General features: G+C 42.5%; 1 protein-coding gene across 5 annotated transcripts in view; it reads right to left on the reverse strand.

Annotated features, from left to right (window-relative positions):
• Nucleotides 1-11,753: 11,753 nt before the first annotated feature.
• ARHGEF2 (Rho/Rac guanine nucleotide exchange factor 2) overlaps nt 11,754-23,738 on the reverse strand; it is a 163,877-nt gene continuing 151,892 nt past the window's right edge. For all 5 annotated transcript variants that reach the window (XM_069728796.1, XM_069728795.1, XM_069728797.1 and 2 more), the window contains 12 exons: nt 20,950-21,195; nt 20,749-20,825; nt 20,483-20,652; nt 18,511-18,578; nt 18,228-18,416; nt 17,952-18,044; nt 17,771-17,835; nt 17,630-17,671; nt 17,098-17,148; nt 14,218-14,658; nt 13,930-14,116; nt 11,754-13,577 (listed from right to left, as the gene is read on the reverse strand). In XM_069728796.1, the coding sequence (XP_069584897.1) occupies nt 13,492-13,577; nt 13,930-14,116; nt 14,218-14,658; nt 17,098-17,148; nt 17,630-17,671; nt 17,771-17,835; nt 17,952-18,044; nt 18,228-18,416; nt 18,511-18,578; nt 20,483-20,652; nt 20,749-20,825; nt 20,950-21,195 (1,715 nt within the window). In that variant the 3' untranslated portion in view covers nt 11,754-13,491. The remainder of the gene's footprint in view (nt 13,578-13,929; nt 14,117-14,217; nt 14,659-17,097; nt 17,149-17,629; nt 17,672-17,770; nt 17,836-17,951; nt 18,045-18,227; nt 18,417-18,510; nt 18,579-20,482; nt 20,653-20,748; nt 20,826-20,949; nt 21,196-23,738) is intronic.

A 23,738-nucleotide genomic window follows, 5' to 3' on the forward strand; every position in this document is an offset into this window, starting at 1 on the left:
GCGGTGTGCCAGGGGTTAATGTCCCGGGGGCGGTCCGTGACCGCTCCTGGCACATAGTGCCGGATGTCAGCTGCGATAAGCAGCTGACATCCGGCCGCGATCGGCCGCGCTCCCCCCGTGAGCGCGGCCGATCGGCTATGACGTACTATCCCGTCCAGGGTCAGATAAGCCCAGGGCACCTCGACGGGATAGTACATCTAAGGTCACAGAGGGGTTAATGAAATAAAACACCAGTTTTTTTTTTTGTTTTTTTTTAATTTTCAAAATACATGAACAGCAAAGTGGCACACATGAATCTGAAACAGTGTTACAAACTTCTAATGTGATAAGTTGTACCATACAGATGCATATTGTTCATCGAAGGTGACCATAGCTTTGGTTATTTGCATAAAATGCTGGTGGAAAATTTAGGTCACAATGTTCGGGTTGTGCAACCCAAAACGCTCAAAAGAAAATGGAAAACACTTAAACATATGAACCGAGAGCAACAAAAACTGTAAAAAGGAGGGGGGGGGCAGGGGAGGGGAAAGTACCGGAGGGGAGATAGTGGTCGAAGTAGAAATTTCTGAATGCAAGTCTTTCGTCTGAGGAGGACGGGTACAATTAGACCTTAAACCAGCAGGGATTAGTCAGATAACTTCGACCAACTGTAAAAGAGTGCTATGGAGAATATTGAGTAATACTAATATAACCAGGTGAGTGAGTAGTGTCCGGGTCCACCACAGTGCATTGTCAATAAACTTGATGAGTTCACGGGGGAACAAAATTGTTTTAGCTAAGAAAAATGGCTAGTGGGAGGCAGTGAGGAAGGGCTATTTAACATTTGCCATGGCAACCATGTCCGAAAGTATTTATCGTGTGAGTGAGAATCCCAGCTGGACAATTCCTCCATCCTACAGATATCCTGGACTTTTTTGGTCCATTCATCGATATGAGTGGGGTTCTTTTGTCTCCAGTGCAAGGAGATTAGGTGTTTGGCTGCGGCTATTAGGAGAGGGAGAAGGTCATGTTTTTTCGGCTTGTATGACTTCATGGGAAGTGACAATAGAGCTTCTTGGGGTGTTAGGTTGTGAGTTATTAATCCCAATTGGCGGAGTCGGTTGAAGACGTCTTTCCAGAAATTTGTGATAGCTGGGCATGACCAGAATATGTGTGATAACGAGCCCTTTGACTTCATACATCTCCAACAAAGAGGAGAGTCTGAGAGGCCCAGGTCATAGAGTGACTCGGGGGTTCTATACCATCTGGAAAGGACTTTAAATGCATTCTCCTGTAACAGGACACATCTTGAGAACCCATGTGAGTGTCCTAGTACTTGATCTGATTCCCTATTGGAGAGAGATATGTTTAACTCAGACTCCCAAGAGGATAGGTATAAGGGTTTAAAATTAGTGTTTGGGGAAATTAAGTTATGGTATAGTTTGGATATTAATTTAGGGGGTGTGGGATTGAGTTTTAGTATAAGTTCAAACCACAGCCAGTCTGGTTTATTTTGGATGTTTGACCTCAGTTTGGATATAATGTGTTGAACATGGTGTACTTGTATGAAATCTCGGGGACGCTTCCTGGCTTCACATGGCCAACTATTTATACAGTTGATTTGATTAGAAAGCAATTGAGAAACTGGGAGATTCGGTAAAGAGTCCCAGAGGTCAAATGCGTCTATGTATTTTGGTTCTATAAGCCAAGGTATGACCCCCAAAGGCATGTTACCCAAAAAGAGACAGTATGGCCAGTTGTTTGGGATCAGTTTCCTTCTAATGGACAGTGTGTTGCTAGTTATTTCTTCAAGGGAATTTTGTGGGGGGACGGCAGAGGTCCAGAGGTATTTTTCAGCCCCCCCTCCCAATAGTAAGAGTTCAAGGTTAGGTGTTTTTTGGGAAAGTCTAGGTTTGGTCAGAGATATCCACCTGGCCAAACACCACACAGTTTTGACCATCTTTTTATTGTTCTGCCATTCCAAAGCGAAGCCCACGATCTTCTGTAATAAAAATAAAATAAAAAAGCTAAATTTACTCCCTGATCCATCGCAGTCCAATATAACGAGTTTCCCACCACATATCTGGGGGAGATAAAGCTTACAACCAGGAGTGCTACTAATGCGACCGCATCCAGCTGTAAGTACTGGGGAATGAATGAGACGCCACGGGCGCAGGCTCAGTAACTAGCGGTGACGTTGGAACACCCCCCAGGGCCATGGGGTACTTAAAGGGGATGTCACAGTGGCGGCAACCCGGTCCGTGGCCCTGGGCGCCCAAGTAAAAGGGAATGTCCTTAAAGGGGTTTTGAATAAAGTTTGTGTTAGTGACGCCACCTGTGGTATTCGGTCAGTGGGGACTGATGCTGATTAAAGGGGTCCGCTGGGGTGATGTTGTGGCAGCTAAGATGGTATAACTTCCCACAGGTGAAGTTGGGTCCCCAGGGCTCCCGGTTGGTATATGAAGATGGTGGGTGGTGCGGTGAGAAACAGAGGACACAGGTTTGCAGTTTCTTTACCTGGTTTACTGAAGGCTTCAGGCAACCGCAGTCTAGGGCACCAGATCACAGGTACAGACAGGGTCCGGCCGGCTTGAAAAGCGAGTTCAGAGTCCCCTTTACCAAGTGGAGATGAAAGCCTTCCTACCAGCGCAGCTGTCCTCCCCCGTTGTCACTCTACTGTGCGTCGCTCTCCTGCACACTCACTACAAATCTGTTCGTTCCTTCTGTATATCACTATCCAGGAGCTGCAGCACCTCTGGCTGCATGGCCCCTCACACGTCTCTCTCTGCCTCAGACTGCTCCAGTCTGCTGTCTGCTATATAGAGTGTGAACATGTTGTATGCGTGTGTTACCTGATAGAAGAGATCTTCGCTCGCTTACAAGCGAGACATCAGTCTCCCCATGAGGAAGGCAATGCCACTGTAACAACCAGGGCACTGGGGTGTTACAAGGTCACGGAGCCACTGCTCCCTCACAGCCTGACCTGAGGTAACCTCTGCACCGTGGGAAAATGCCAGGGAAGAGGTTACCGCAGGTAATCTTTCGATCTATTCTACCTATTCTATCAAAAAACGTATCAACCAAATACCCTGTTTTTCACATCTTTTTACTAGCACTTGCGGATTACTGTGATTTTTTGAAACTGAGTGTTTTTGGTTTTACTATGCTCTTTTGTGTCTTCAAGTTTCTTGGTGGTGTGTGAACAGGTTTCTTACATACATCAGATAGGGACTGCATACATCATTTAGGACTGCTCTGATATGGGTATACCTTGACGTTTGGTGGAGCAGCTTAGTATACATTTTTTGCAAAAGACGTATCAACCAAATCCCCTGTTTTCTACATCTTTTTACTAGCACTTGCGGATTACTGTGATTTTTTTAAACTGAGTGTTTTTGGTTTTACTATGCTCTTTTGTGTCTTCTATTCTATCTATTCATTCTATCAATTTATCTATTCATTCTATCTATCTACAGGAAGTTGTTTTTTTTCTCTGTGTGCACTCAAGTTTATTGGCATGCACAAAGAGAAAAAAAAACATGAAGAAAAGCACCAAAAACGCAGCACAAACGGGGCAAAAAAACGCACCAAAACCTGTGTTTTTGGCGCAGCTTTTTCCCTGCCAAGATGTTCAGGTTTTGCTGCAGAAAAAAAACGCAGCAAAAAAGCCCTGTATGAACTTACCCATAAGGTTCAAACATACAACACGCGCCTTTAACCTTCGTCCGGCTGAGTAGATACAATTGTAACTATTCAGTTTTAAAATTGCAATAACTTTTTTTTCCGAAAAGCCGTAGAGGGCTAAAATTTCGTGACATCTCTGCAGTTTTGGTCCAGAATATATTGGCCAAATTTCAATAAAATATATATGATGGTACAATTGTACCTTCACAGCCTGTTAACGTTGTAAAATTATGCAGCCTGATGAAGGTTAAACAACTGCATATAGTGTATATTGTCCCTCACCCGTGTAGTAAAATATTACAATGCCACCTGGTGATGACTGGAGTTACTGCAATTTTCTAGCATTTGAAGCAGTAATTATTATATATTTTTAGAGCACCATTGACCCCATAGTGCTGCACATGAGAAGGGGTTACATACAAAATAAAAATATAAATTACAGTGAACAAACTAAACGTGGCAGACTGGTTCAAACGGGAGATGGCCCTGCCCTTGCAGGCTTACAGTCTACAGGATAATGACGTGTTGGAGCACAGAATTCCAGAGGACGCGGGATACACAGGAGAAGTCTTGGAGGCGGTTGGATGAGGTATAAGTGTGGAGGAGAGAAGGTCTTGAGAGGACCCGAGATTACGTGTTGGAAGATATTAAATTAGTTCGGAGATATAAAGGTGGAGACAGATTATGGATGGTCCAAGGCCAAAAGTATAGATTGAGAAGAGTAGGGGTCCCAGGACAGAGCCTTGAGGGACACAAAATAGACAGAGGGCGGGATGAGGTGGTAGTGTGAAAGTGGGAGATGCTAAATGTGGAAAAGTATGAGGAGATCCAGGAGAGGACAAGGTTTTGGATGCCAAGTGAAGAGGGGATTTGCAGTAGGAGGAGGAGCTCTAGGAGGAGGAGTATAGAGAACTGTCTGATAGCTTTGGCTGTAAGTCGTTAGTAATTTTGGTCAGGGCCGTTTCGGTAAAATGGTGGGGATGGTGTGATGCTATTCACTGACGCTTGTGATTCTAGTTATTACTCACAGGCAAGTCGTGAGGCAGGGTAGTCAAACATTCCAGGGTCAGATAGCAAGAGAGCACTTAGTGGAAAAAAAGGAAAAAGACAAAGGTGTAGTCAGGTAACAGTCCGAGATCAGTATACAAGAAAGATAGCAGATCAGAGCAAAGCGGATCAGAGCAAAAGGGTTAGGCAAACGAATGGTCAGAATGAGGTACAAGGTCAGGCAGCAATAGATGAACAAACAGATCACAGGCAAAACAGCTCTGGAGATCAGGTTGGATTAAAACTGGAGCAGACATAATATACCAGATATTTTTTATTATAAAATGCACTTTTTTCCCTTCAAATTTGGGAGGAAAATGGCGGTGCTTCTTATAATTTGAAGATATTTTACTGGGAAAGAAGGCGGCTTCGGGGGTTGGCTGGGGCTTCAGGAGGCCAGTGGCGGCAGGAGTGGGGTGATGCTATGGGCCCTGGGCAGCACCCGTGAGCGACGTCCCCTTTCCCAATGATTTCCCTGTGGTGGGCTTTGGGAAAATGTCGCCAGCGCAGTTTGAGATCTCGGGTGTGAATTCACTCATCGCTTTGGGGCTACTAGAATCCCTATAAATTTAATAATAGTCTGATAGAGAATGTGAACCAGGCCATGTTTGAACTTTATGTAACAGTAAAATCATTATAAAAATATGACGTCAATATCTACCTCCTTGAACCTTCAGGGACAAAGGTATCCCATAAGTTAAGGATCTATTAAAATTCTAACAGAACCAGCTCATCCTACAATTCACCCCACATAAGCTCATCAAGGAGAGGTATGTGGGTGTTATCCTGAATAAGGGCTCCTTCTCCCTTGCGAGAAATACGTCTGAGTCTCGCAGGTTAAAACCCTGCTGTGGCGCCAGCACTTGAGTGTAGCACGCTGCACTCTCCGCTCTGGAGTGCCGGCGCCAGAGCAGGGTTTTAACCTGCCAGACTCGGACGTATTTCTCGCAAGTGAGGAGCCCTAAAAACCAGTATTTGGGTCTGGGTCATTTGTCAGTCGTTGAAAGACATAGTTTGCTGTGGATTCTGTCCATTTTACCAATCAGAGTGCTTCCCTCCATTAAGCTCTGCGCCATTTCCTTGACCAGATTTAGTAGTTTTCTTTCATTATTCCTTTTTATTTCATGTACTTGTATACACTATAATGTATTGTTCCCATTTTTTCATCTTGTATATTTTTTATAAACACTGCCTATCTTTCTAGATTAAATATATAAATTTAATAGCTCTGTTCCTCTTGCACTGTAAACCGCACCCCTGAAGCCATACTTTACCAGTAATGAGTGTGCAATCGGCCTGCATCTCTCCTCCAGATTTTATCAGGAAGTGCCACTACTGGTTCACGAGAGACCAACTGCACTTCAGAATTTACCAAAGTCATAACTGCAGTGGGTAGCAGAGAACTTTCGGAAGCACTTAGTACTAGAAAACTGACCATGCAGCTGGGACTGTGAAGATTCCAGTTTCAGGTGCTCCCTGGCGAGATCCTGGGCCATCTGGGCCAGATTTGTCACCTGATCACAGAGTGTACGAATGGATCCATTGGAGGGGGAAAAAAAGGACATGACCAATTTTAATGTGAGGCCAGTCACAACTCACGGACAGGCTGTGAGGCAGGTGAGTCAAATGTTCTGAGGTCAGATACTAAAAGAGCACTATAGTAAACACAAGGAAAAAAAACAAAGGTGTAGTGAGGTAACGGTCTGAGGTCAGAATACCAAGAAGATAGCATATCAGAGCAAAGGGTCGAGGCAAACGGATGGTCAGAACGATGGCTAGACGTTTAAGTCGGGTTGAGGGATGGCTTCTTCAGGATAGGTGTGATTGTACCATGCTTGAAAACCGAAGGGAAGGTTGCAGAAGTTAGCAATAGACTGAAGAGATGAGTTAGACCGGGAAAAGCGTGGTAGTGAGGGTGGGGAGGAGGTGGGATCGGATCGGGTCAAGTGCACAAGTGGTAAGGTGCAATTTGGAGAGGAGATGAGTAAGCTCTCCTACAGTGATGGCCGGGATGAAGGTTATGGGGGAGGGGCAGTGATCTGTTATACATAAGTGTTGTGGTAGATGGGCAGTAAAGACTTGCCTTGTTTGATCAACCTCATTTTTTAAATGTGCAGCGAAGTATTTTGCAGAGATGAAGGAGGTCGTAGGGGGCAGAGGAGGGAGCTAAAAGTGTTGAATAACTGTTTGGGGTTGTGGAATAGAGAAGATACAACGGTTGTGAAATAGACCTGTTTAGCAGAGGTGAGAGCTGATTTGAATGAAGAGTTGGTGTTTAGAATGTGGTGAAGTCTTCATGTGATAATTGTACATTTGCCAAAGTTTTTTAGTGAGATTATTGTGCCAGAGTTGAATATTGATTCACTGCACTCTGCCAGTGTGGCGTTGTAGAAAACAGTATCACTGTGTTATGAGTAAATCTATGGAGGTTAGCAGTAGAAGAGTGTATGTCTAGGTGGGCGAGGTTTCTGCAGGGTATGTTAGCTTCTGGACATGGGGGGCAGGTGAGGAGGAAAGGGATTAGAAAGCAAGTAGATGGTGGTCAGACAGAGGAAGAGATGAGGTTGTGATAAAGTTTAATGTGAGTGGCTGCTAAGGATCAGTGAGAAAGACCAAAGGATGAAGCAAGCGCCAAGAGTTTGAAGGCTGTATTCATGTTGTTATTCTCAAATTCTTAAATAGATAACATTTAAAAAGGGAGGGATTTTTAATTTCATATTTTACTGCCTGGGTTACTGACCACCACTGCAGTCCATCAGAGGTGGCCAGTTTACTAGGCAAGGTGAACAGCTCTTCAGAATAAATCTAAGCGTCGCTCCAAGTCTGGACTCCTCCGATTCTGCAAAGGTAAAGCTGCCTGTCTTCTGTTTACAGCTTCGGAGAGCAAACAGTTCAGGCCAATAGCACGACCACACCGCCGACTAAACGGTCAACAAATCTGGTGTGCACGTTTCCAGGTAGGCAAGAAGCTGGGAGCGGTGCCCTCCTGAAAAGCCAACATGAGACAACACCCTTTAAGCCTATCAGATTTGGACCAAGTAGTGTCACTGTGTAGGGACCCGTCTCTATTCTATAAATGTTTTCATATTTCTAAGAAACAGTAATATAATACAGTGACTAATATAATGTAATTACCACAGCAGCACTGATCTCATTTTGAAAAGAGCCATCCCTTGGCGGCAATCTGATTTAGCCAATTATCAGACTCCCCATGATACTATGGCGGAGCCATGTCTGCCGTGGGCCCGCTGAAAGCCCTGGTAGCTGTCTTATTAGTAGAGACGAGCGAATTTGCTCGGGTTCCCTCTTATTCGGCAGCCCCAACAAACAGGCTCTCCATCCATGTGTCGTGACTGACACAGGCGCGACACATGAAGCTGCGACGCCGATCATTTGATCAACTGGCGCAATTTAGGAAGCAAGGTTTCCTCTGCAGCTTATTCGGCAAGCGCTATAGCTTGCCGAATAAGAGGGAACCCAAGCAAATTCGCTCATCTCTACTTATTAGTACTCCTAGCACTATGCATTGCGATAAATACAATGGCATGAAAGTATGGACTAATCCCTATTGACGTTAATATCATTGGACAGATAAAAAACACACCTCAATGTTATGGTATATACAGGATGAAAGGTATAGGAAGGGTAGTACTTATCCAGACACGTATTTTAGATGATCCCATCAGCCAATGGGTGTCAGTCCATACTTTCATGCAATTGTATTTACTCTACCACTAAATAGAGCTTTCTAGGGACAACAAGTGATAGCCGACATGGAGCGGGGCTGCCATATCGCCACATCATAGGGTGCCAACCTCCGCTGATGGGTAGGGTATAGTAACATAGGTATCTGTTAAGATAATGTCCTCCTTTTTCAAGTATTATCAATTTTATATATCTATTTCTTATCATTTATTGCTATACTTTGTAATTTTATGATTTCTAGTAGTCCTATTGGGACATATGTGGTCCTTCGAGATTATGAATGCCATTTGATATTATTGGTATTCATCTTGTCTACGATAGGGCACACTAGGGACTCCAGCCTCCGAGGAGCGGGGACGCCACTATCAACACAATAGGGTGCCATCCTCAGCTGTCTGGTGGAGGCTAAAGGCCCCGTCACACATAGCGACGCTGCAGCGATACCGACAACGATCCGGATCGCTGCAGCGTCGCTGTTTGGTCGCTGGAGAGCTGTCACACAGACAGCTCTCCAGCGACCAACGATGCCGGTAACCAGGGTAAACATCGGGTAACTAAGCGCAGGGCCGCGCTTAGTAACCCGATGTTTACCCTGGTTACCATCCTAAAAGTAAAAAAAACAAACAGTACATACTTACCTACCGCTGTCTGTCCCCGGCGCTCTGCTCTGCACTCCTCCTGTACTGTCTGTGTGAGCACAACGGCCGGAAAAGCAGAGCGGTGACATCACCGCTCTGCTTTCCGGCTGACCGACGCTCACAGCCAGTGCAGGAGGAGAGCAGAGCACAGCGCCGGGGACAGACAGCGGTAGGTAAGTATATACTGTTTGTTTTTTTACTTTTAGGATGGTAACCAGGGTAAACATCGGGTTACTAAGCGCGGCCCTGCGCTTAGTAACCCGATGTTTACCCTGATAACCAGTGAAGACATCGCTGAATCAGCGTCACACACGCCGATTCAGCGATGTCAGCGGGACCTCAACGATCAAAAAATGGCCCAGGCCATTCCGACACGACCAGCGATCTCACAGCAGGGACCTGATCGCTGGTACGTGTCACACATAGCGAGATCGCTACTGAGATCGCTGTTGCGTCACAAAACTTGTGACTCAGCAGCGATCTTGCTAGCGATCTTGCTATGTGTGACGGGGCCTTAAGAACATTTGCCTGGTAGGGCCGAGTTAGCAATATTTTTGCATGTTGTTCTATTTAGGTTTGTTTGTCCTTTACAGGACAGGTGTCCTTTTTAAATTTATATCTAAAAGTATTTTAGAGGTTTATATACGTTAGTCGGTGATTTTTATTTTACAAGTTTCTGTAACCACTAAGTCAATGATAAAAAAACAAGTACAAAATAATAAAATAAATTATTTAATTAATATATATTTTTTAGTTTTACAAAAATAGAAGTTTGGTTTGGGCGGAGAATCGAGTGATTTTCAACTCACAAAGCCGTAAAACAGAAAAACGATGGCAGAATTTTGTTTTTTTTGTTTTGTTTCTTTAATTTTACCGCAGCCTGAATTATTTTTTTCCGTTTTTCAGTACATAATATGGTAAAATGATGGAAAACAACAACTTGTACCTAAAAGAAAATTAAAATGGATGAAGGGGAGAGAAAAAAAAATAAAGGTGCAACAATGGAAAATTTGCTGAACGGTTAAGTAGCCTTAATATCAACAAATTTCTGAATACAAAATGTATTTTTTGACAGAGCATCGGTATAACTGCGTTTTGTCACGTTACTCAGCTTACCTGCGTTCTTTTTTACGATTTTACATTTTTACTTCATTAAAAGCAATGACTTAAAACCCTGAGGCCGTTTTATAGGGACAACCTGAGAGTTCATGCTGGAATACCCTTGCGGTGACTCGTCTTGATGTGCCCGCAGATACCGCCATGTTCACACTGTTACACATCTACGGAGGTCAGATTACCACACAAAACTCTCAGATCTTAACATTTTTCACACAAAACCAGTAATATTTGTATTTATTCACATTGCTATACGAGTTCTTGCTCTACAGGACACAGATGGAGTTGCATTTGTATGTCTGTTTGGAAGTCTTGTAGAGAAGACTTCTTTCTAAGACTTCCAAACAGACATACAGATGCAACTCCATGATTAAGACCTGTTCGGGACGAAACATGTTGGTTTCTATGCCTTTTTTAAAATCAAGAGTGTATCCCAACTGCCTGACCTGTTTGTTGCCTGTTTTTATTATGAAGAAATAAATAGATGTTTTAAGAAACCTTAGATTTCCTGGGATCATTCGTCCAAAGAGGCGCTGGATGTTAACTATTTAAGTTTACAGGGGAACACCCAGAAAAAAAAAAGACATGGGGTCCCCCTACAAAATCGAACCAGCAAAGGCTAGGCAGACAGCTCTGCAGGCTTATATTACTAGCCTGGGAAGGGGCCATGGATATTGGCACCCCCAGGCTAAAAACATCAGCTTTCAGTCGTCCCAGAAATAGCGCATCTTATAGATGCGTAAATTGTGGCACTCAGCCTCGCTATTCCCATTTGCCCTGTAGCAGTGGCAAGTGGGGTTCATATTTGTGGGGTTGATGTCACCTTTGCATTGTCCGGTGACATCAAGTCCACAGGTTAGTAATGGAGAGGCGTCTATAAGATCAGTACAGAATATTCTCACGCAGCGGTGTCGCAAGTGAGAGCACCGGAGCTGATCAGCTGACGAACTCTGATGAACTCTCGCGGCAGCTCAGTGATACACTGCGGGAGCAATTACCTCCTGTCAGTGTATCGCCGGAGGCCGGGTAGAGCCTCCACGTATTATACTCCAGAGCTGCACTCACCATTCTGCTGGTGCAGTCACTGTATACATACATTACATTACTGATCCTGAGTTACATCCTGTATTATACTCCAGAGCTGCACTCACCATTCTGCTGGTGCAGTCACTGTATACATACATTACTGATCCTGAGCTACATCATGTATTATACTCCAGAGATGCACTCACTATTCTGCTGGTGCAGTCACTGTATACATACATTACTGTTCCTATACTGAGCTTAAGTTACATCCTGTAATTATACTCCAGAGCTGCACTCACTATTCTGCTGGTGCAGTCACTGTGTACATACATTACATTACTGATCCTGTACTGATCCTGAGTTACATCCTGTATTATACCCCAGAGCTGCACTCACTATTCTGCTGGTGCAGTCACTGTGTACATACATTTCTTTACATAGTGTGTACAGGTAGGGTGAAGAACCTCCAATTTTCTGTCAAACATACAAACATTTTGCAACCCATGGCTTTGGTAGTTTGCCAAATCTGGACATCAAATGAAACTAAAATTGCAAGAATTTTCCATATGAATACATTTTATTGACCAGCAAAGCAAAAATAATAAATTTTTCCTCCACTTTTTTTTGTGGTTTATCAGAACAAAAAACCCATGAATTTCATACAATATTAAGTCAGGCTATGTACAGAACTCCTCTTCATATTTATATTATATACATATACAAAGATTTCTGTTAAATGTTTTAGATTTTTGGAAATTCTTAGAAAAAAAAATCTCTCAAAAGCTGCTGATTAATCAGTAAGTGTACATGATTGGGTTGGTCATTCACCTGCGCACACATTGTGGTCATCTGAATAACAGGCTCAGGTGTTATCCACCAAGCGTAAAAAGGGTCAATTAAAAAAAACAAACAGATATTTCCCTCCAGGGGTATATAGGGAGGATTAATTTTTACTACAATTATTGTTATTTATTTACTTTATTTTTTTAAAAACTGATTTACTTTAGATTTCTGCTTTTTGGAATGATTATTAAAACAAATTCTTAAAACAAAAAATAAAATAAAATTCAGAAGTTAAAAAAAAAATCCTTATGAAACAAAACAGGACCGCAATAAAATCTAAAATTATTTACATGAGATCGTTTTCGTACAAAATATAAATAGGATCGATGGTTGGAATAGTAGAAGAGTCTTTTTTCCTCGTTCAGAGTCAAGCAGCTTTACAAAAAATAACACGGATAAAATAAGAATGTCGAAGGAAGGAAGGAGAGCGACGATGAAGAGAAATACGATGTGGAAATGCGAGAACAAATCCTAATATTTCAGAAAAAGGAAACCCTACAATTAATAAAGAACTCAACATTTTTTGGACTTGTTCTATACTTTTGTGTTTACCGTAACTGGTCAGTGATTCTTAGAGGAGTCTAAGCTTATTTTTATTTTATTGGGGCCAAACCTTTAGAACTTTAAAGGGAGGGAATCATATCTTTAAAAATTGATCCATGTTCCATCATGAAGTTCAAAAGAAAAAGTCAAGCTCGGGAAGAGATTCTAAAGATTAGGTGGTCGGAGTGCTGTGAAAGAATAACTATGTGCAGAACCGTGGGGAAAAAATAAAATTCTGTTAACCTGCCTAGGAAGACGTCACGTGGGATCCGACGTTCCGTATTTCAACGACAATTGAAGACGTGGCGTGTTTGGCTTCCATACCTAAAAATGGCTTAACAGTCATAAAATGCCTGTCCAAAAGGCAAAGATGCACCATGTAGATTGATTTAAAAAAAAAAAAAAAATTAAGAAAAAGAGACTAGTTATTTTCAGCTTCTCAGACCTGTTTGGATGTCTCAAACAATAACTTAAAAAAAAAATAAAAAAAATTCTGATCACATAAAAATAATAAATAAATAAATGCAGTACATCCGGGCAGGTCAAAGTAAGCAACAGTACAAGTGTGGTGCCACAGTCACTTTCTGGAGAGCCAGAAGTTCCAAAACTTCTTGTATTTTATGGAGGTGTCTTCAGCCAACATTTGTAACATATGTAATTTTTTTCTACAACCCGGACACTACCACATCCATGTTGGTCTGTATCAGTTTAAACCCTTCCGAGGACATTTTTATTGGTCAAATCTCCAGGGATTTTTTTAAAGTCTATTTATTTGTTTATAAAAAAAAACTATTTGGGGAGGAACTGGGTATTTTTTTTCTCCACTAACAGTATCTGTCACTTTATTTCACCACTCCCTTGGCTGGAGCAGTTCGTCCATCTTGTGTCCCCAGTTTGAGTCAAGAGTTGCTCAACTTTCTGAAGAGTCCACCTCTGTGTCTCGAAGGTCGTGAATGCTTTCTGCCTCTTCTGGAATGTCCTGCATTCTCAGAAACTCTGTAAAGACAGGATGTGAGATTATGGAATATGGAATGGTTCTCCTTTATAGAAAAGGGATTATACCAGTCAAAAACATATCGCTTGTATGCAGGATGATGGATAACCCTCAAATCACTAATATGGGAAGTCGCAACATTGTTTCCTCCTTACTTCCCAAACTCGGTAAGAAGAAACTTAAATTGGGCTGTGGTCATGTACACACCCTGTCGCTCATTAATTTTTTGTAGGCAGACTAAAATAGTCAAGTATTATAGTCTTCAACATGTATCTGAAGAAACCATGGAGGACATTAATAGACTGTTCTCTTCGATATCATGGTTGGCTTAGCTGCCTTATTCGTGTCTCTTACCTCGCGTGCTTGACGGTGAAGTTGGTGGACCACCACCCTCTTCTTCAGACGATTCAGTGTCTGCAGTCTCTGGCAGTCTTTCTAGCTCAGTTAGATCACTCAAGTCATCTTTTAGGTCTGGATCATCTTGAAATGTGATGATGGGGAGTGGGCCATCCACCGCGGTAGAACGTCGGTCATGGTTTGACTGAGTAGATGGAGATGGGGTAAAAGACAAAGTTGTAAGCCTAGAAACTATAATGTATGACAATATTAGATGTTAACGTGAGTAAGGAAGAACCTTCTCACCTGGGGTGGTGTGAATGTTTGATACAAGGCATCTCCGGCAGGCAGGCTTCTTCTCCTGGGGTCAATTACTCTGCAAATCCTGCCAATCTCTATTCCACTACTGCTCCCTTCTCTCTGCATCTGGGCCACTTGTTTTTTTGCGTCTTCCAGTTCCTTTTCCAGTTTGTTTCTGATCTGCTCACTTTCTCTAAGTCGGGTTTCCAGAGTCCCTGATTCCTGTGCTCGGTCATCACACTGCCTCCGGCTGCGCCTCAGCTCTTCCTGTAGTAGAGTGTGCTGTCGCTGAAGCAGGGTCAGCTCGGTCCCGGGTTTATCTATACTTTTGGACAAGGGCTCTGACACAGTAAAGTCCCGGGAATTGGTACGGGATAGACTTTCCTTTTTATCACTGCTATCTGGAATCTGGAGACTCAACAGACTGTCCTGCTGTGCGACCACACCCTGAAGAGGTAAGGACAAAGATCTGAAACAATGCTCCATGACTGGGCCTGGTGGTATAATACACTCACATGCGGAGGTTTCTTATACAGTGGGAACGGAAAGGCTATGTGCACACATTCAGGCTTTTTCGCGGTAAAACGCTATAAAAACTCATTAAAAACGCATACATTATGCATCCTATTATTTAGAACGCATTCTGCATGTTGTGTGCATATGATGCGTTTTTTTCCGCAAAAAAAAAAAAAAGCATTGCGGTAAAAAAAAAAAACCAGCATGTTCATTAATTTTGCTGATTTTCTGCGTTTTTTCCGCTCTTCTATGCATTTGGGAAAAAACGCACAAAAAAACACGGCAAAAACGCGTCAAAAAAACGCGGGGAAAAAAACGCAGGCGGATTTCTGACAGAAATGTCCGGTTTTTGTCAGGAAAATTTCTGCAAGAAATCCTTACGTGTGCACATAACCAAAGTATTCAGACCCCTTTACATTTTTCACTCTTTGTTTCATTGCAGCCATTTGGTAAATTCAAAAAAGTTCATTTTTTTCTCATTAATGTACACTCTGCACCTCATCTTGACTGAAAAAAAAAAACAGAAATTTTTGCAAATTTTTAAAAAAGGAAAACTGAAATATCACATGGTCATATAAATATTCAGACCCTTTGCTCAGACACTCATATTTATGTCACATGCTGTCCATTCCCTTGTGATCCTCCTTGAGATGGTTCTACTCCTTCATTGGAGGCCAGCTGTGTTTAATTAAACTGATAGGACTTGATTTAGAAAGGCCCACACCTGTCTATATAAGACCTCACAGCTCACAGTGCATGTCAGACCAAATGAGAATCATGAGGGGAACTAGCCAAGGAGCTCAGAGATAGAATTGTGGCAAGGCACAGATCTGGCCAAGGTTACAACAGAATTTCTGCAGTACTCAAGGTTCCTAAGAGCAAGGTTCCTAAGAACTCCATAATCCTTAGGCTGGGTTCACATTGCGTTAATGGCAATGCGCTGACGGCATCCGTTACATAGCGGCACTAACGCTATGTAACGGATGCGTTAGCGCACCCATTAACTGCCATTATGTAGCGCATCGCTAACGCATGTCATAATCGGCATGCGTTAGCGATGTGCCGTCATTCTGTGACAAACGCAGTCTGCAGCGTTTTCGGGTCCGTCACCGCTAGCACAGATAGAGCATCTGCGCTAGCACGATCGCATAAACGCGATCTTTTTCGGCACTTGCGTTAACGCAGTACGTTTAACGTATGCGTTGAATGGACTGCCCTAACGCATTGTGAACCTAGCCTTAAATGGAAGATGTTTGGGACCACCAGAAGTCTTCCTAGACCTGGCCGTCCAGCCAAACTGAGCAATCGTAGGAGAAGAGCCTTGGTGAGAGAGGTAAAAAAGAAACCCAAGATCACTGTGGCTGAGCTGCAGAGATGCAGTTGGGAGATGGGAGAAAGTTCCACAAAGTCAACTATCACTGCAACCCTCCACCAATCGGGCCTTTATGGCAGAGTGGCCCGATGGAAGCCTCTCCTCAATGCAAGACATATGAAAGCCTGCATGGTTTGCTAAAAAAAAAAAAACACATGAAGGACTCCCAGACTATGAGAAATAAGATTCTCTGGTCTGATGAGATGAAGATAGACCTTTTTGGTGATAATTCTAAGCAGTATGTGTGGAGAAAACCAGGCACTGCTCATCACCTGCCCAATACAATCCCAACAGTGAAACATGGTGTTTTTCAGCTGCAGGGACAGGACAACTGGTTGTCATTGTAGGAAAAATGAATTCGGCCAAGTACAGAGATATCCTGGATGAAAACCTCTTCCAGAGTGCTCTGGACCTCAGACTTGGCCAAAGGTTCAACTTCCAACAAGACAATGACCCTAAGCACACGGCTAAAATAACACAGGAGTGACTTCAGAACAACTTTGTGACCATTCTTGACTGGCCCAGCCAGAGCCCTGACCTAAACCCAACTGAGCATCTCTGGAGACACCCGAAAATGGCTGTCCACCAATGTTCACCACCCAACCTGACGGAACTGGAGAGGATCTGCAAGGAAGAATGGCAGAGGATCCCCAAATCCAGGTGTGAAAACTTGTTGCATCATTCCCAAGAAGACTCATGGCTGTTCTAGCTCAAAAGGGTGCTTCTACTCAATACTGAGCAAAGGGGCTGAAGACTTATGACCATGTGATTTCAGTTTTTCTTTGATATATCTGCAAAAATTTCTACATTTCTGTTTTTAGTCAACATGGGGTGCAGAGTGTACATTAATTTGAAAAAAAATAAATTTATTGAATTTACCAAATAGCTGCAATGAAACAAAGAGTGAAAAATTTAAAGGGGTCTGAATACTTTCCGTACCCACTGTATACTATGCATGATCTAGTATTAATGTCCTTTATCCCTTGTGACACTCTCACCTGTAGGCCATGTAACAAGTTGTATAGGCTTGAAATCCTCAGCAGAGCCTCCTACAAGGTGAAAGAACAATCTTGAGCGTCAATCCAATTTATCCTCAAATCACTTCAATATTAATCTCTGAGCATCATTTCAGTATATAAGACCTGTACACGGTATACTGAAGGAGGGCTAGAGGGTCGGCGCTCTGCACGCGTGAGGAAAAGGGCCGGAGGGTTGGCACTCTGCACGCAGGACAAGGAGGGCCGGAACTCTGCACGCAGGAGAAGGAGGGCCAGAGAGTCAGCACTCTGAATGCAGGAGGAGGGATAGAGGGTTGGCGCTCTGCTCACAGGGGGGATAGATGACACTTTGTATAGAGGATCAGTACTTTGTATAAAGGAGAAGAAGAGTTAGAGGATAGATACTGTATGTAAGAGGAAGGATAAAAGACAAGCTGTATACAGGAAAAGGGATAAAGGGTAAACACTTGGTATACAAGAGGAGGGATGGAACAATAGAGGCCCCGACACTAAGTAGAATACTGATATTTACCTCCTGTGGACTTTTATTCTGAAGCTGATTCCCATTACGATCCTATATGAGAGAAGACATGACATACAGTAAGCTGTGTGACAGGCATACATTGAGATATAGCAATTCCTAAACATCAATACAAAACGATGGTGGACTCGCCTTCAGATTAATATCTTCATCTTTGTTAGAATCTAGGGATCCATTCACACTGCTGCTCTCAGTATCTGCAGGTGACAACAACTTGATTATAAGAATACTTCATATCTAAGGCATCCAGACACATGTGGAAAATCCTGCATATGTAATCTGAGGACCAGCACCATCCCCAATGGATACTCACATGCAGTGTCGCTCGTGGAGACATGGTTCTGGTCTACTTTAGGCGAGTACTGTTCTGTTCCAATCAAAAGTATCACATCCTTGAGAGCTTCCACTAAAAAGAAAGAAATGATGACTTTATTAACAACACTAAACAGTCATACAATTCACAACAAGTGTAAGTTCCCGAGGAACATGGGAGAGCCAAGAAGAATCAGCAAAAATATCAACAGGACACAATCTAACCAGCTAGTATGAGGTCCTACTCAAGGGCAACATGTTCTCCACGTAGCTTTACCTTCTTTAATGGCTTCACTGATGAGTTTCTCTCCTCGATAGCTGTCTGTCGATTCAGTCCTGAAGAGTTTGCGTGTGTTTCCACCCAATGGGGCGTCTTCTCCTGACTGCAGCTGAAGAACTTTTAAGAATAGGGTCACTTTGTCTTCAAGGATGTCTGCTACTTCTCTGTCCCTCTGCTGTATGAGCTCTGCCAGAAAACACAAGGTCAATATTCCACTCCTGGACAAAGGATAATCTGCGATGTCACTTGATATGTGAATTGTGATGGAAAACATACGCACCTTTCAATTTTCTCAGTTTAGCTTCCACTTCGGTCTCAATCAATGGAAAGTCCTCCCGTTTGGGACATCTAAAAATGAAGTTAAATGATACAAAGGTGATCATTTATTTGCATCATATTAGAAAAACAACCAATTTACCCCATGAAGAGTATTCCCGTCCCAACTATCCTGATGTTTTTTGTTATTTTTCCTCAATAGTTTTGCATTTATTATTTCTTTAGCTATCAAAAGATTTTTTCTATTTTTTTTTGTGTGAAAACAATTACAGCATTGCCGCCCCCTCTACATACTAAAGGGGGTCTCGAAACCAGAAGAAAGGAGAAATTCTAATATGCGTCTATCCTCTAATGTGGGTCCTCGGCTTTCTCTACACCTGACCTGCTCTCACTACATTATGAGCTTTAACCCCTTCATGGCCTTGCATTTTACATTTTTGCGCCTTTGTTTTTTTTCCTCCCCTTCTTTCAAGAGCCATAACCGTTTTACTTTTCTATCCACACAGACGTATGAGGGCTTATTTTTTTGTGGGATGAGTTGCACTTTTGATTGACTCCATTTTATCATGTGATGCACTGAAAAACAGGATCATTACAAACGAGTTAAAATTGCAAAAAAAAAGTGCCACTCCACAATTGTTTGAGGTTTTTGTTTTTTTTATTTACCATATTCAGCAAATGTTAAAACTTGATTCCGCAGGTCACTACGAGTACGCAGGTACCAAACATGTATAGTTTGTTTGTTTTTTACATAATTGGTGAAAAAGCCATTTTTCAAGACCCGTAATGCTTTTATTTTTCGTGATCTGGGGCAGGGTGAGAGCTTTATTTTTTGTGTCCTGAGCTGACATCTTTATTGACACCATTTTGGAGTAGATATGATGTTTTCATCACCAATTATTGCAATGTTGCAGCAGCCCAAAAAAATGTAATTCTGGCATTCTGAGTTTTTTCCTCATTACGCCGTTTACCGATAGGATTTATTTATTTTATATTTGGATAAATCAGACATTTCTGAATGCAGCGATACCAAATAGGTGTGTTTTATAAATTGTTTTCATTTTAATGAGGCAAAAAGGGGGGCGATTTTAACTTTTGTGTTTTTATCTATTTTTTTTTTTCATATTGTTAAAAACTATTTCTTCTCACTTTTTACAAATTAATAGTTCCCTTAGGAGACTTGCAGCTCTGCTATGTGCAGCAGAAATCACGATTTCCTATGGATGCCGGCCACGGGCCTGTGTTCAAAGGTGAATCGTAATGACAGGCTCGGGGGTCCTCAGCAGACCTTCAGCTGTCATGACATCCCATAGTCGCCCCGTGATCTTGCGACAGAGGCGCCAATGGGTGGGATGAATTACGCGCTTCCACCTGGCGCTTGTTAAATCCTGCTGTCAGTGATTGACAGAGGGACTAACTGGTTAACATATATATGACGTACATATACTTCAAATGTCGTGAAGAGGTTAATATGGCAGCACCTAATAATGTTGTGCTCACACGCCATTTAAATGGGAATCCCAGCTGCAGCACGACCACGGCACCAAAGACCGAGTAGCAATATGCGGAAAAAAAAATGGAAAATTTTGCGTTTTTTTTACTTGGTAACAAATCCAGGTCCACACTAGGATAATGAGTGTTTTTTTAATTTTGTCATCTACACGTTTCAAAGTACCATACTTCTTTCTCAGGACGAAAATTCATATCTTTTTTTTTGGTTCTGAGGAAGAAGTATGGTACTGCAAAACGTGTAGACATAATAGAAAAAAAGCACATTATCCTAGTGTGGATCAGGATTTGTTACCAACTACAAGAAGCGCAGATTTTTCCACTTTTTTCTTTCCACATAGCGCCACGTGACATTAGAGTTAGGACCAGAGTCCTTGAAGGGTTAAAAAAAACCAACACTCTGTATGGATGCCCTACATGTTGGCTTTGGGCACTCTGAAAATCCCATAGTCTGTACATCAACTTACGCTTTCACGGATTGTGCAATAAGTTTCATCCATGTGTTTCGATCTTCCCTTGAGGCGGCATGAACCTCGTACATCTCGGGAGGCTTGGCGCTGATCAGGAACATTCCTTTTTCCTGGTTGGCAATGTCCCGTACAATGAGGTTTTGCAAGGAGATGATTGGCGACTTGTCCTGATACACAAAAAGATTATAAGGTCAGGTATTCTAGCCTTCTGGTCAGTTGGTCTGCTCTTATCAAGGGTTTACCATATTTCCATATTGTCTTACCAAGGTTGGGAAGCAGTATTTTTGGTCCTTCTCTTGGAGCAGGACGAGGACATCAGTCATTAGCAGCATGATAACATCTATAAAAGAAGAAAATAATAGATGACCTAGGAAAAGTCTATCTAGATCCTCAGAACATTTATGAGCACACTTATGGAGCAACCAATACGCCAGCACAGTCACATTGATGGTTAATCCGGTCACCTTTGAAACGTCCGGCAACCGTCTTCCACAGCAGGGAACCTTCATGGACCAACTTCCTTCTTAGCAGCTCTTCCTTATTGAAACTATTTTCTTCGATAACGGCTGTGGATTTGCTGTCCACTTTCTGGTAGATCTCTTGCAGCCGCAGATTCTTTTCGGAATTGTAGACCTCCTGATCGATGGAGGAAATGAGCTCTTTCACGCGGGTCAAGGAAGTAGCCAAGTCTTGATACTCCTCCTCATCACCTGGAGAGATAAAGGTTTGTAAATGGACCTACATTTAATAGTAGAAAGCATATCAAGGGATATGCAGATTTTCAGTGCCCATGAATGATGAATTGAATTCTCCCTGTTATCTGACTGCCAAATGCAGAGTTATAAATTAATACAGCCACAGATTTGAACGATATAGTATGTCCCCTGTACATAGAAGGCAGTATTATAATTGTTTGAAGTACATGGAGGGCAGTTTTATATTAGTTCTTGTATGTATTCAGGTATTATTGTGCATAGCTTCAGTATTATTCCCGAATATCCCCATCCTCTGGAATTCTTTGCCCCAACACATCCGACTATCAACCACATTCGGATCCTTCAGACGGAACTTGAAAACCCATCTCTTCAGGAAAGCCTACAGCCTGCACTGACCCCGCTGCTTCCTCACCACTACCGAAGCTACCGCCTCACCAACACCGGAGCTCCTGCAACCCCCGACCAATTGTCTCCATCCCCACCATCCTGTAGAATGTAAGCCCGCAAGGGCAGGGTCCTCGCCCCTCTGTATCAGTCTGTCATTGTTAGTTTGTTTACTGTAAGTGATATCTGTAACTTGTATGTAACCCCTTCTCATGTACAGCACCATGGAATCAATGGTGCTATATAAATAAATAATAGTAATAATAATCTATATATATAATCGTCTAAGGGGCACTTCCGTCTGTTTGTCTGTCTGTCTGTCACGGAGATCCCACGTCGCTGACAGGCCGCGACCAATCAACGATGGGCACAGTCCGGCTGCGAATTCGCCCCTTCCTACTCTCTGTCAGTGCCCCCTCCAGTCAGTGCTCACACAGAGTTAATGGCTGCGTTACACGGCATTATGCTGCAGTGTAACGCAGTCCGTTAACGCTGCGATTAACCCTGTGTGACCAACTTTTTACTATTGATGCTGCCTATGCAGCATCAATAGTAAAAAGATCTAATGTTAAAAATAATAAAAAAAATAAAAAATCATTGTATACTGACCTTCCGGCGCCTTTTCCGCTCCTCGCGACACTCTGGGCCATGCATTGCGGTCTCGCGAGACCGCTACGTCATCAACTTGTGAGACCGCAATGCATTCTTGGGACCGGAGCGTCGCGAGGAGCATCGCTAAATGCCTCACCTGGATCCGGGGGGCCGACGGAAGGTGAGTATATGGTGGTAGTATATGGTGCCCATATTGCTATATACTACGTGGGCTGTGTTATATACTACTTCGGCTGTGTTCTATACTGCGTGGGCTGTGCTATATGCCACGTGGCTGTGCTATATGCTACGTGGCTGTGCTATATGCTACGTGGCTGTGCTATATGCTACGTGGCTGTGCTATATGTTATGTGGGCTGTGTTATATACTACATGGCCTGTGCTATATGCTACGTGGGCTGTGTTATATGCTGCTTGGCTGTGGTATATTTATCTGCTGTATCTGAGACTTTCGCCCGGGGCCCTCAAAAACCTGGAGCCGGCCCTGGCTTCACTGATTAGTCACGCCCGGCCAGCCGCGAACAATCAGCGACAGGCGCAGTCTGGCCGCGAATTGGTGCAGAATTTGAACCACGCTTCGCTAATTGGTCACGCCTGGCCGACTCCTATGTATAAATTGCATTATTCTGAAAACTTCATAAATAAACTACATACATATTCTAGAATACCCGATGCGTTCAAACCGGGCCACCATCTAGTAGATGATAATGCCCCTACACAATAGATAGCCAGCCAAACTGCTGATTTTGCCAGGATGTTCCCACTATCTCTAGAGAATATGGGCCCGTCCGACAGATGATTAAAGGATCAGGCAGTTGAATTCAGTTGCGGGCCACCATCTGGTATTATAGTAACTTTATTTTTGTACATAGCGTGCAGTATTATAGTAGTGATATTCTTGTACATAGGGTGAACTATTATAGCAGTTATATTCTTGTATATAGGGAGCAGCATTATAGCAGTTATATTCTTGTACATAAAGGGCAGTATTATAGTTATATTCTTGTAAATAGGGGACCGTATTATAGTAGTTATATTCTTGTACATAGGAGCAGTATTGTAGTAGATATATACTTGTACATAGGGGCAGTATTATATTAGTTATATTCTTGTACATATGGGTCAGTATTATAGTAGTCTTATTCTTGTACATAGGGACAGTATTATAATAGTTATATTCTTGTACATAAGAGCAGTATTATAGTAGATCTATACTTGTACAAGAATGTAACTACTATAATACTGCCCCTATGTACAATAATATAACTGCTTTAATACTGCTCCTATGTACAAGAATATAACTAGTATAATACTGTACCGTATATACAAGAATGTAACTACTATAATACTGCTCTTATGTGCAAGAATATAACTACTATAATACTGCACCCTACATACAAGAATATAACTACTATAATACTGCTCCTATGTACAAGATAATATAACTACTATAATACTGCACTGCTCCTATGTACAAGAATATAACTACTATAATACTGCTCCTGTATTCAAGAATATAACTGCTATAATAATGCTCCCTAT

The sequence above is a fragment of the Ranitomeya imitator genome, chromosome 1 (assembly GCF_032444005.1).
Source record: "Ranitomeya imitator isolate aRanImi1 chromosome 1, aRanImi1.pri, whole genome shotgun sequence".
Classification (NCBI taxonomy): domain Eukaryota; kingdom Metazoa; phylum Chordata; class Amphibia; order Anura; family Dendrobatidae; genus Ranitomeya; species Ranitomeya imitator.